Here is a 12,250-nt window from a genome sequence, read left to right as displayed (position 1 = left end):
AACATTAAGCTTCCATAACAGCTTCCAAAAGTGTTGTTTCCCATTTGTCGAGGGTCCCAGATTGAATTTACGCCGCTGCTCCCCTAGCCTATGGTAAGTTATTTTTACTGAATATATTCCATTAGTTTCATGGTGCCAAACTAATTTATCTTCTGTAGGGTTACGAGAGAGAGGAATGCTACTTATATGCAAAACATCATTGGGATTGAAATTTTCTTTCAGGATATCCAAGTTCCAACAGGCCAAATCTGGATTTATGAGGGCACAAACCTTGGTAGAAGGATCAAGGATTCGCGCCGCTGCCGAAGGTTGAAAACCCGGGAGAGAGGGAATCCATCGCTCTCCACCAATACTGACTTTGTTGCCATTGCCAATCCTCCACCTGGAGCCATTCAACACCACCTCTTTAGAACTCAATATGCTGCGCCACGCAAAACTGGGATTGTAGCCGCAACGCGCCTCCGCAATTGAACACCAAGGGTAGTAACGCCCCTTGAAGAAGCGTTCCATAAGAGTGCCATCAGCTTGATGGAAAAGGATAGTAAACATGCCTCTCTATGTTCCATTTCTTCTCATAAAAGAGAAGATTATAAATTGTGGTGGATTCTACATTATTTAAGCCTTTCTTTTCTATTTCTTTGTGCACCAAGTAAGAGAAGTTTAATATTTGTCTTATACTTCTCTCTTTGCAACTTCTCTCTTCACTTTTTCTCTTAAAACAAACACACCATAAGTATTTTTTGAATAATTTTCAATGTTCTATTCTACCACCTATCAGAAACATGTTGACATATAGCTAGATGCAAAATTTCATAATTGATTAAAGCCCCCAATTTTTAGATATGATATTACTATATCCACCATTGGTGTTCGACCGGTAAAAAAAATATGGTGTTCGTCCATTATTTATTGATTACAAATCTATCTATCTATTATCTAACTATTAAAATGAAAGTACATGGAAAAACCACGTTTACCCTTATGAATATACGTTATAACTTTTTTTATTAAAGAGTTAAAAAGTCTAATTGTACCCTTGCTTCAAAATTATGCATTTGGAATTTAATACTGCTAATGTGTCACTCCACCATTTTTTTCTTACTCTTTTTTATTTTCTTTAAATGTAAAATTCAAATTCAACATATTGAGAATACATCACTGTAGAAATTAAAAAGCCACTTCTCATTTTCCAATTGAAAATTAGGTTTCTCTATCCTTAATGCATTCAATGAAAGCTCAACAGTCAATCAAACTTGCAAACCAAAATTATGTGTCTTTGGCGATTTAAACATACTCACTCCTTAAATCATATTTCATTTGCTTCAATGCATCGGAATCCACTGTGTTTCCTACCTCCTTTTTTACCGTTCCGACCGCCACGTACCATCTCTCCGGTGACACTTCCTCAACATATTGAGAATACATCACTGTAGAAATTAAAAAGTCACTTTTCATTTTCCAGTTGAAAATTAGTTTTCTCTATCCTCAATGCATTCAATGAAAGCTCAACAATCAACCAAACTTGCAAATCAAAATCACGTTCCTTTGGGGATTTAAACAGACCCACTCCTTAAATCATATTTCGTTTGCTTAAATGCATCAGAATCCACTGTGTTTCCTACCTCCTTTTTTACCGTTCTGACCGCCACGTACCATCTCTCCGGTGCCATTTCCTCAACCACGACGTTGAACTGCTCTTTGATGCCATGAAGCACCTTTCAGTTTGTCGGAAACACACGCTGTGTGCAACTCAATTTCTTCACCAAACTCGCCACAAAATAGTCCAAATATTGTAAAAGAAAGCAACGAAGGAAGACGAAAATTAAAGTTACAAATATTTCTTTCAACAACGAAAGAGTTTTCTCACCCCTCTTCTGTCACTACAATTAGGATTTTTTTCACTTCATTTCGTTAATCCAATTCTTTTACGAATTATGAATAAGCATTATTTAAGGGAAGACAATTGATAATTTAACCTCAACTAGCTTCCTCTTTGAGAATTATTCTTCCATTCCTAATTCATCTACCACAACTTTCTCAAGTACTTAATCTTCCGCTACTTTGTCTACCCACAAGGAGCGGCTTATGCTTCTCTGCTTCGTTCTTCCTTCCTCCTTCTCTCTATCAGCTGTAACCCTACAGGATTTTCCTCCGGCGCTCTTTCTCTGTTCTGTTACAATTTTGAAATCAGAAAAAAGAAGAAGAAGATTAGGTGGATCAAAAATAGAAGAAGAGGCGATAACGTGTATCGGAAATGGAAGAAGAATAGAAATTAGAAAGAAGAGGAAGAGAAAGAAGAGGTAGATGAAACGTGTCTACATTGATAACATACAACTTTATTATTATTTTTTATAAATGTGTTACAACTATGATAACTCATTATAACCCTTTATACAACTATTATAATTTTCTTTTGATAATATAACCCTTTTGTTATAGTTGTACAGTTGTATAGTGTTGTAAGTTAACAATAAAATAACCTAAAACTAAGTTAACAATAGTTGTACACTCATTTAAGAATAAATAGTTAAGTGTTTTTTATCCATTATCATTATTTTATTAATTTGATTTTTACAGAAGGGTTATTTTTTATAAATTATTTATGCATTTAGTCTAAATAATAGTCAATTCTAAAAAGTCAACAAAAATATTCTGCTATCCGGGATCCTGCTATTCCTACTATTTCTATTTTTGGGGGTCGGTCGCTCCGCTATTCGGGATTAATAACTCTGCATAAAATATACCGTTTTGACATTTTTTGTATTTTATTTTATGCAACTGTAGTGGATGACGATGAGGAAATGGATGATGGAAGGTTCCAGCCAATTGCTACAACATGGAGATTGATGAAGTGTTTGTCATGGAGCTTTTAGGATTAGTTTTTTTGTTGCTAGTTCTTAGCTGTCTTTGTTTAGCTTGTGGTGTTAATTTGTTTAGCTGCTAGTTTTTGGTTGTCTTTGTTTAGCTTGTGCTAATTTGTTTTGGTGATTTGTTATGCCCATGCATGTCCTTAAGTAGGTATTACTTGTTAGTTTTTTTTGTATCGTGGTGTTACTGCCATTACATGGTTGAACTAACTAGAATATTTTAGTGCTTTAGTATGTTAGTTTTTAGGTTTTTTTTGGTGTTATAGTAATGTTATTTTGTTTATGTTGAAGAATATGATTAAGACTTGTTTAAGAAAATATTGTGTTGACCTCTTTGGTGATGATTGAAATTTCTGTAACTTATGTACTCTCTCCGTTTTTCTATTATAAGTCGTTTTGGAAAAAAAAATTGTGTATTTTAGTATAAGTCGCTTTACAATTTCAATGAATAATTAATGCTATTTTTCCTATTATATTCTTAAATATTTATTATTCTCTCTCCTTTCAATTATATAAATTTATCTTCCACATGTCATTAATGAAGGATAATTTTGTAAAAACCTTTATAATTTCTCATTTTTATACAACAATTATTATTTTTCTTAATCTATGTGAAAAGTCTAAAACGACTTATAATAAAATACGGAGGGAGTAATAAATTAAACTGTAAAAAAAATTGAAAAATTAATAGGGTGGATTTGACTTTTGAGCTCACACTAAAGTTGGCTCGTTCCACCATATCTCGCTATTAGACGGGCTTAAACGGGATAGATAGTCCGCACTGCCACTCCTAAATAATGATATATTCATCTAATAAAATAATAATATTTAATACCATATCATAATTTAATATTATTTTATTTTAAAAAATAATCTACCTTAATTTTTATTATCCTTAGTCAAAACGAAGCGCGCCATTTTTCCTCAAAGAAAAACCCTTCCGCGCCCAAAATTACAAATCACTGAGAGGTTGAAACCCTTTAGACCTAAACTGAACCCCACACGGTACTCACAACTCGCAGATCTTCTCGACTCATTTCTTCACGGTGGCACGGCACTGTACTGCGGTATGTCTCCCTTCTTCCGACCTATATTCCTATACATGTTCTTGTTTATGTTGCACTAATTTGTTAACTATTATCCCAGATGCTGTCTCTGTGTCTTACATAGAATGTAGACAATTTTAGGTAAGTTGTGTTAAACAGTTTGTCCAAAAATTTAGTTACATTCCATTATTCATTTTTCAAATTATTACCCTTGGCGCCGTGTTAGAATATGCTTCGATTGGATTGATGAAATAAGACGAAATGGAATAAAATATAATAAGATTTTATTCCATTATTTGAATTGATTAAAAGATGATAGAATTGTTCCGTTAAGCCAACTCAGTAGATAGCTCTACAGGACGCGAGTTCAAACCCATAACATCTCACTTATCCACTTCATTCCACTTTGCCCCATTGCGCACTGTTCCATTAGTTGTAAAATGTCCAATATAATGTTAGTGTAGTGTGTGATATCCGTGTAGTGTAGTGTGTGATATCCGTGTCTGTATTCGTGCTTCATATGTTAGAAACAATTTTAATTTTGGTGAAAAGGTTGGAAAATTAACGTATTCATAGGATACTGGTTCACAACCATGATTTAGGTGAAAAACTGATGAATTATCCATATGTTTTATTTTTCAACAGAGGAATAAAAGTGTCTAGTTCATGATATGGAATACCTCAAGAAGTTGAGACACCCATTACTGACATCAAAAGAGCCCAATGAAGATCCTACAGAAGAGATGCAAGATCTAATAACAATGTTACAAGATAAGAAGTATGTCTTCTGGCATAGAAGAAACGGAAATTCAGATATTGTTAAAGATATATTTTGGACACATCCAAACGCAATACATTTGTTGAACCAATTTCCCTTTGTCTTGGTCATCGGCTGCACATATAAAACCAATAGATTTCAGTTCCCGCTACTTGAAATTGTTGGTGTTACATCAACAGAGTTGACATTTACTGTCGCGTTCGCCTTTTTGGAATCTGAGCAACTAGATAACTTCACATGGGCGTTACGGAAGTTAAGAGGATTGTTTTTGAGAGATGATTCAATTTCTCAAGTTATTGTGACTGACAAAGACCCTGTTTTGATGAACGCGATTGAATTTGTTTTTCCTAGTTCACGTATATTGCTATGTCGATTTCATATGTCTATTAATGTAAGACCAAAATGTCAGAAGACGGTGTCTCCAAAAGAGAAAATTGTGAATGTGCTTGAAGCATGGAGTGATCTTATTAATTCTCGCAATGAGGTTGAGTATGAGCGGCGCTTGCTTCATTTTGAGGTTCTATGTGCAGATTGTCCTATTTTTCTAGAGTACGTCAAAAATACGTGGTTGATTCCTCACAAAGAAAAGTTTGTCTTAGCGTGGACTGATCGAGTGATGCATTTAGGAAATACAACAACAAACAGGTATGCTCAAATTAATATATAAACTTGTCAGGTATGCTCAGACTAATATATAAACTTGATTATAATGTAATCTTCTATGTTTTTTTAACTAGGGTTAGGTCTATACGCGGTACTTGGAAGTCACTGATACAGGAAAGAAATGGAGACATGTGTGAATGTTGGGATGCAATGAACAATATGTTTAGACTGCAACACTGTGCAATAAGGGCTTCATTCGAAAGAAGCACGTACATGGTGCAACACCGACATAATATTCCGGTGTATGAGAAATTGAGAGGACATGTATCAAAGAATGCATTGAATCATATTGTTCTTGAGTATGATCGAATGAACTCTATAGACATTGAAAATTTTATTTGTGGTTGTAAAGTTAGAAAGACATATGGTTTACCTTGTGCGTGTGAACTTGTGCAATATAGTAGGACGGGTGTTGTTGCCATTCCATTGTTGCTAGTTCATATACATTGGAAGAGATTAGGCTTGGGTGATAAAAAAGGTAAAGAGACAGACAAGTTGAAAGAGGAAGACTTGGCGCAAGAGTGGGATGCATTGCTAAAGCGATTTCAAGAACTTGACGTTGTTGGTAAAATTGCTCTGAAGAGCAAAGTGCGCGAGCTTGCATTTTCAGATACAACTTCAATGTGTCAAGCTCCTATCGTTGAAGGTGAAGGCCCTTTTACTAGTGGCAAAGGTACTTATGAGGAAGACTTGGCGCATGAGTGGGAGGTGTTGTTAAAGCAATTTCGAGAACTTGACACTGTTGGTAGAATCATTTTAAGGAGCAAAGTGCATGAACTTGCATTTCCAGATACAATTTCAACGTGTCAACCTCAAATCATGGAAGATGAATGCCTTTCTATTAGTAGCGACAACCCTTGTATTGGTCCTGAGTCAGTTTGGGAGGTAAGTGTTCGGACACAGGCATTGTATATATTGTTCATTTTTTACTATTGTTATTATTGCTTAAAATGTGTTGATATCATGTATAGGGGAGGTGCCACAGAGTTGCCGCTATTCTTCGGACCGTCTTCGATAAGCAGTTGCTTCTTGAAGGAAGTGAGCTTGATAAACACCTCACTCAGGCACTATGCATAATGCAAGGTGGAAGTGAGGAAGGTGAAAGTATGGAGGGACTAGCATATCAGAGGAGAAAGAAGCCTCGCTCCACACATGATTAAACTGACTATGTTTTTATTTGGACCTTATTTTTTTCAATCCCTCACTATTGTAATGATTGCTTCTGTTGAAGCTTTTCAGCTAGATTTTGTCTCCGTTGGTGTAATACTAATATTTAGGACTTGTAATGACGGTATTTCTTTACTGTCCCATGATATTTAGCTATTTAACTATAAAAACTGATTATACATCAGCACTTATCTTTCATGTCAGAGACGAGGATCATGAGAGTGAATGAATAGGGTCCAAGCATTTCTATTTCTAAGCTGTGTAGAAAAGTAGAAGTATTGTCAATTTTTTTTTTTTTTTTTTTTTTGCTGATTATGCTATACCTCACTAGAATATAACACCATACAAATCATCATTTACCTCCAATGTTATAGAAGAGAGGTTTCTCACTTACAACGCCTTTTTGTGTGTATAAGATATGTTCGAAGATACGTTCAGAATATGAAGACAAAATCGGGTCTTCGGTGTGTTCACCCTCACTCCATAGAGTAGATAAAGTAATCACCTTGATACACATGGCATAAAAGTTGTATCCTCTTATTTAGTAAGTTTGCACACCTCCTAAATGATGCTTATATCCTCAAGGACAACCGTTTTTAACTTCTTTCCCTGCATGGTTGAGTCCTGCGCATTTGTTACATCATACTTCTGTTTGTTCCTGCTGTTCTTGTAGGTCTAAGTCGAATTTCTGGTAAGATCTTGTATTGTCATTACCCTTGATGTTTTGAGTTTCTTTCTGATTCCACATTTGATCTAATTATTAGAGAAAATATCATGATTTTGAAAACCCGTCTGTTTTATCTGAACTTGCCCTTTTCCCTGGTGTTGTATGACTGGTTCATACTAATGATTAAGCAGGCTTGGTGTTTAATCAGACTTGCAGTTAATTTCTAGCTATAAAAGTAAATGTGGTTCTTGTACTGAGACTTCTATTCTTAACAGAGCAAATATATGCCTTTTGCAAATCTACAAAATCATAATTCAAACTCTTGAATATAAGGTGACATTTAACTTGCATCTCATGAAAGGTAAACCAAACACAAATGAGAATCACCCAGAGACTCTTGTATTGATTGAAGGGCGAAGTAAAACTACAAATATCAATCTATAACAATCCAAGTTTTTCAAAAATTATTAGCTTCCTTAAGTAACTCTCATTTCAGGATCCGTAACATTACATGCTTTGACACCAAACATCAATCTCAAAAGTATTACAAATCATTTCTTTTTTACTCGACGAAGCTCTTCACTTTCTTCAGCCATAATAAGTATTCCTTGTTGTCTTTGTTAAACATGTATTCTTGCAAAAAGTTGGTTGTGCCGGCTGTTATCCCCCGGATCTCAAGATACTTGAGAAAAGCCTTCTGCAGATTTTCATCCAAATCACTGTAAAAAAGAACAGAAACATTCAGAAACTGTAATAGCTAACATTTTATGATAAAGTCAAATGACAACATATATTATTAAATGCTTACGTGAACTCAGGTCCCTCATATACCAGCTCATCTTCAGAATTGTCAGGCTTCTTTATTGACAAGCTATCAATCGAAACCTCATCAGGGAAAGCAGTCAAGCCAAACTCTAGGGACACTCCATTTCCTTTGAAAACAGTCACAACCAAAGGAATGCTAGATTCAGTATCATTCTTCTCATTGTCATCTGCATTGTCGTCCTCGTTTTCTTCAGGTGTTACGTTAGGGATGTCAACTTGAACTGTGACGATTTCATCCTCATATTGTCTTTTTAGTTGAATAGTTCTTTCTCCAGGATTGTCCTCAATCTCAAAAGGAAATCCAATAGGAATTTCAACCTGGAAAAGTTACACAAAAGGAAATGTCTGTTATTCCTGACCCCTGAAAAGAACTGCAGGTGGTACAAATCTAAAAGGGAAAAACTTTCTATCTTAAATTTTGCTGCTAGAATACATGATTTTATGTGCCAGGGAAAACTCATCAATATATAACAACACTCAAAGATAATGATTGTCATGCATTTTCATAACCAAAGATAGTCCACAAACAATAATATGGTATTTTCTCACATTCAAACAATATTTCAACTTTTAGACGAGAAAAAAAGCCTGAAAACTTGTTTTTCTCATTGGAAAGCAGCCATTCAAGAGTTATTCAGACCTACTAACAACATACACTTGATAGAGACAAATCAAAGAATATTAGGAAAACTCATCGGTATATGACACTCGAAACAGATAATGATTGTCATGCATTTACATATATCAAAGATAATCCGCAAACAATAATATGATATTTTCTCAAATTCATACTACATTTCAATTTTCAAACGAGAAAAGGGGTTGAAACTTGTTTGGCTCATTGGAAGCAGCAATTCAAGAGCTACTCAAACCTACTTGCAACATATACTTCATAGCACCAAATCAAAGAATATTAGGGTTTAATATGTTTTTTGTTCCTATATACTTCACAAGTTTTCAAGTTTAACCCCGAAAAAAAGATTATCATATTTTAGTAACTTTGTATTTTTAGGGACTACTGTTACAAGATATAATACTATGGAGGACTAAAAGTATCCATTTTTTGTGAAAAGCTTTAAAGTAGGAACTATTTTTACAAGATATAATACTATGAAGGACTAAATTTTTAGTTAAAATTTAACAGCGAATAAACTCAAAAGCTCGTGATTTTGCAGGACTAACGACATATTTAAGCAAAAAATATTATTAGCAAACTGATTTCACCACATATCTTAAAATACAACACTAACAACAGACTGATCTTGAAACTAAATTTCACATGAGGCCAAGTGAGCAATAAGGAATATATGAATGAAAAATTTACATCTAATGGATAAAAGGCTTTTCAATCAAACCAAGTTATATCATATTTTGGCAACTGTTATGCGATTTCATTAAATTAAATATTATATACCCAAACAACTAAAGCAAGCAAACAAAGAATCCAAGATAAACAACTGACTAGTAAGAGCCAGTTAAACATACTTATTTTTAACCACTAAAAGATACAACAAGAATAATAACAACCAAGTTTTATCCCACTAAGTGGGTTTGGCTACATAGATTAACTTTTGCTATAATGTTCTATCTAGGACCAAACTTACATCCAAATCGTTAATCTCGAGATCTTTCTTAATAACTTGTCTTGTATTTTTTCTAGGTCTTCCTTTAACTCTAGTTGTTTGACTTCCGTCCATCTGATCTACCCTCCTTACACATAAACTACAGGTCTTATCTTATCTCTACATGCCCAAACCACCCAAGTCCATTTTTCACCACGTAATAACCACTAAAAAGATAAAGCACTTAAAAGCATATATATGCATGACGGCAGCAGTTTTGAATACCCACACAGTTTTGTCAAACTATATTACTGATCTTAATCTTAATGTCGGTTAAGTTAGCTTATTAACGAAATGAGTAACATATGAAGACCATAAATGCAGATTGCAAAAAACAAACTCCTACACAGTCAATAAGAAGGAAAAAAAAAGTTACCCACAAACACAACAAAATTGAACTCTCAAACTAATTTACTCAATTCACATCAACTACATGCAAACTTCTAAACCACAATTGAAGACACTCCACAATTGACAACACTGGTAACAAGCATTCTAAAATTTCTACACATTACAAAGAAATGGAACAAATGGAAATTCACCACAAACCATCACTACCACTATCAATAACAAAACCCTTGTCTTGTTAAAGATTATGCTTCAATCAATGCATAGGAACAAATCTCAAAAAAGGGAAAGAACTTCAATCTAATATACTAACTAACCCAACATACAAAAAAACGAAAGCCGAAGGAAAAGAAACAAATTTCACAGAAATTTGAAATTATAATACACTAGGGTGAAACAAAAGGGGTTAAACGGAATAGTAAAAAAAAATTACTTGTTCAGTAGCTTGATTATCCTCGAGGGCGCAATTGATTTCAGATTGAAGTACTTGAATGAGATTATCATCTGCGCTCGACTTCTTTGCGACGGCGTTAGCGAAGCTACGAGAGGAAACAAAAGGAGTCATTTCTTGGTGGGGAAGGAGCTTGACAGCGAGTGCGCTGTGGATGGTTCTGGAAGAAGAAGCTGCCACCGTGCGGCGAGCAGCCAGAGGAATTACGGCGGCGGTGGCACGACGAAGGACGGTGTACATAGCCATTAGAGAGTTGAGTAGAGACTGGTACTGGGGTTTAGTGTTAGGGTTTTGGGAATTTGCAAGTTGCGGTTCTGTTTATTTATAGGTGCCCAAATTATTAAAAGAATGTTTAATTACACATTTTGGCCTAAGTATTGTAATTTTGGTGATGGTAGGGTTCTTCAAATCTAAACTTGTCAATCCTCTAAATTCCAAGAGTACCCGAAAAAGATATTTTTATAATGGCATGATAATTAGGTTTATAAAATATTTGTCAGGTTTATGCTATAAAAATAGATTTATTTGATGGAAAAATCAATCCTTTTAAAATCTACCTCTACTGATTTAAAAAATATAAGTTTTTAAACTCTCTTTAAAAGACTCACTCCTTCTGGTAATAGAAAATCAAAAGTGTTAAAGACAAATAGTATAAAAAAATATTCATTATCTGAACACATTCAAGTTTGACCACTTTACTTAAAGTCGTTTTGAGGGTTATCTGTCTCACAGTAAAATTTCCAGTCTTCAGTTCCACAAGTGGAGAAACTCCTATCAAATTCACGCATGCATGTTTTTCTCCTACTCTCCCATATACCAGAACATCTATTAGCCTAAGTGTTGATCTCCCATCACATGGGTCAGTCAAGAAATTCACATGCGCTTCTTTCTTCTTATATACTCCAGCTTGCCGAAATATATCAAATAAGACATCCCTAACAAGGTCATGTCGATGTTTGAAGCCTTGAAGCTCTCTACAATGAATTGTGTGTTCCCCAAATGTATCCAAACACGCCTTGCAATAAATAGGGAAAACTTCATCAATAAAAAATAAGGGGATCATAAGACGATACCTCAAGATAGTATGGTACTCCATCAATGACATATGTTGATGTTGTGAAAAACGATGTCAAGAACAAAATATAATAGGAATTAGGAAGATAAGAAGAACACAAGAATTGGTTATAACTGATATTCTTTTACTTTCTCTTTTGATAAGATTACAAGTTTACAAGAATAACAAATAACCTCTCTCACTCTAAATTAGGATTTGCAGCTTAGCAATGATGAGAGACTAGTATGCTATTTATAATAAAACCTAACATACTAACTAATGAGCTTTTTCCACAAGGCCCATTACACAAGCCAACTTAATAAACAAGCTAACTTAACAAATTAGGGTTTAAACACTAAACCTAATTTAACATGCTAACAACCTTAGCATCTTCGACACCAGCATGTGAACAACCTTCGACTTCATGCTTAATCTTGTCGAACCAAGAAGCTACCCTTCGACCATACTAGAGTTCGATCCAATATCTCACAAATCTCCACCTTGGACCTAACTCTACAACATCAAGGGAATAACTAACTTTCTTCATGCAGCTTTAGCAACTACATACAGTGGAAAAACCTGCAACTCTGCAATGTCTTGGTGATCATATCAGCAGCATTGTCTTCAGTCGAAACCTTCAACACTTGGACTTCTCCACGCTCGATTACTTCTCTGACAAAATGCAACCTCACATCGATGTGCTTAGTTCGCTCATGATATGTTGAGTTCTTCGACAGGTGTATTGCACTTTGACTATCACAT

General features: G+C 34.7%; 2 protein-coding genes across 3 annotated transcripts; one reads left to right on the top strand and one right to left on the bottom strand.

The window, feature by feature from the left end:
• The first annotated feature begins 3,804 nt into the window (after nucleotides 1-3,804).
• LOC131611827 (protein FAR1-RELATED SEQUENCE 6-like) lies at nucleotides 3,805-6,725 on the top strand. Of its 2 annotated transcripts, XM_058883689.1 has the most exons (5): nucleotides 3,877-3,934; nucleotides 4,014-4,054; nucleotides 4,559-5,336; nucleotides 5,429-6,239; nucleotides 6,326-6,725. In XM_058883689.1, the coding sequence occupies exons 3-5, from the start codon at nucleotides 4,585-4,587 to the stop codon at nucleotides 6,512-6,514; spliced, it is 1,752 nt and encodes a 583-aa protein (XP_058739672.1). In that variant the 5' UTR covers nucleotides 3,877-3,934; nucleotides 4,014-4,054; nucleotides 4,559-4,584; the 3' UTR covers nucleotides 6,515-6,725. The 2 variants fall into 2 exon arrangements, with proteins under 2 accessions (XP_058739671.1, XP_058739672.1); XM_058883688.1 differs by lacking the exon at nucleotides 4,014-4,054 and having other exon boundaries at nucleotides 3,805-3,934.
• Nucleotides 6,726-7,563: 838 nt separating this feature from the next.
• LOC131609290 (uncharacterized protein At2g39795, mitochondrial-like) lies at nucleotides 7,564-10,778 on the bottom strand. The gene is made up of 3 exons (XM_058880985.1): nucleotides 10,417-10,778; nucleotides 7,997-8,331; nucleotides 7,564-7,907 (listed from the first exon to the last, which is right to left on the bottom strand). The coding sequence occupies exons 1-3, from the start codon at nucleotides 10,678-10,680 to the stop codon at nucleotides 7,751-7,753; spliced, it is 756 nt and encodes a 251-aa protein (XP_058736968.1). The 5' UTR covers nucleotides 10,681-10,778; the 3' UTR covers nucleotides 7,564-7,750.
• Nucleotides 10,779-12,250: the final 1,472 nt, after the last annotated feature.

The sequence above is a fragment of the Vicia villosa genome, linkage group LG6 (assembly GCF_029867415.1).
Source record: "Vicia villosa cultivar HV-30 ecotype Madison, WI linkage group LG6, Vvil1.0, whole genome shotgun sequence".
Classification (NCBI taxonomy): domain Eukaryota; kingdom Viridiplantae; phylum Streptophyta; class Magnoliopsida; order Fabales; family Fabaceae; genus Vicia; species Vicia villosa.
This window is presented reverse-complemented; position numbering and strand designations above follow the sequence as displayed.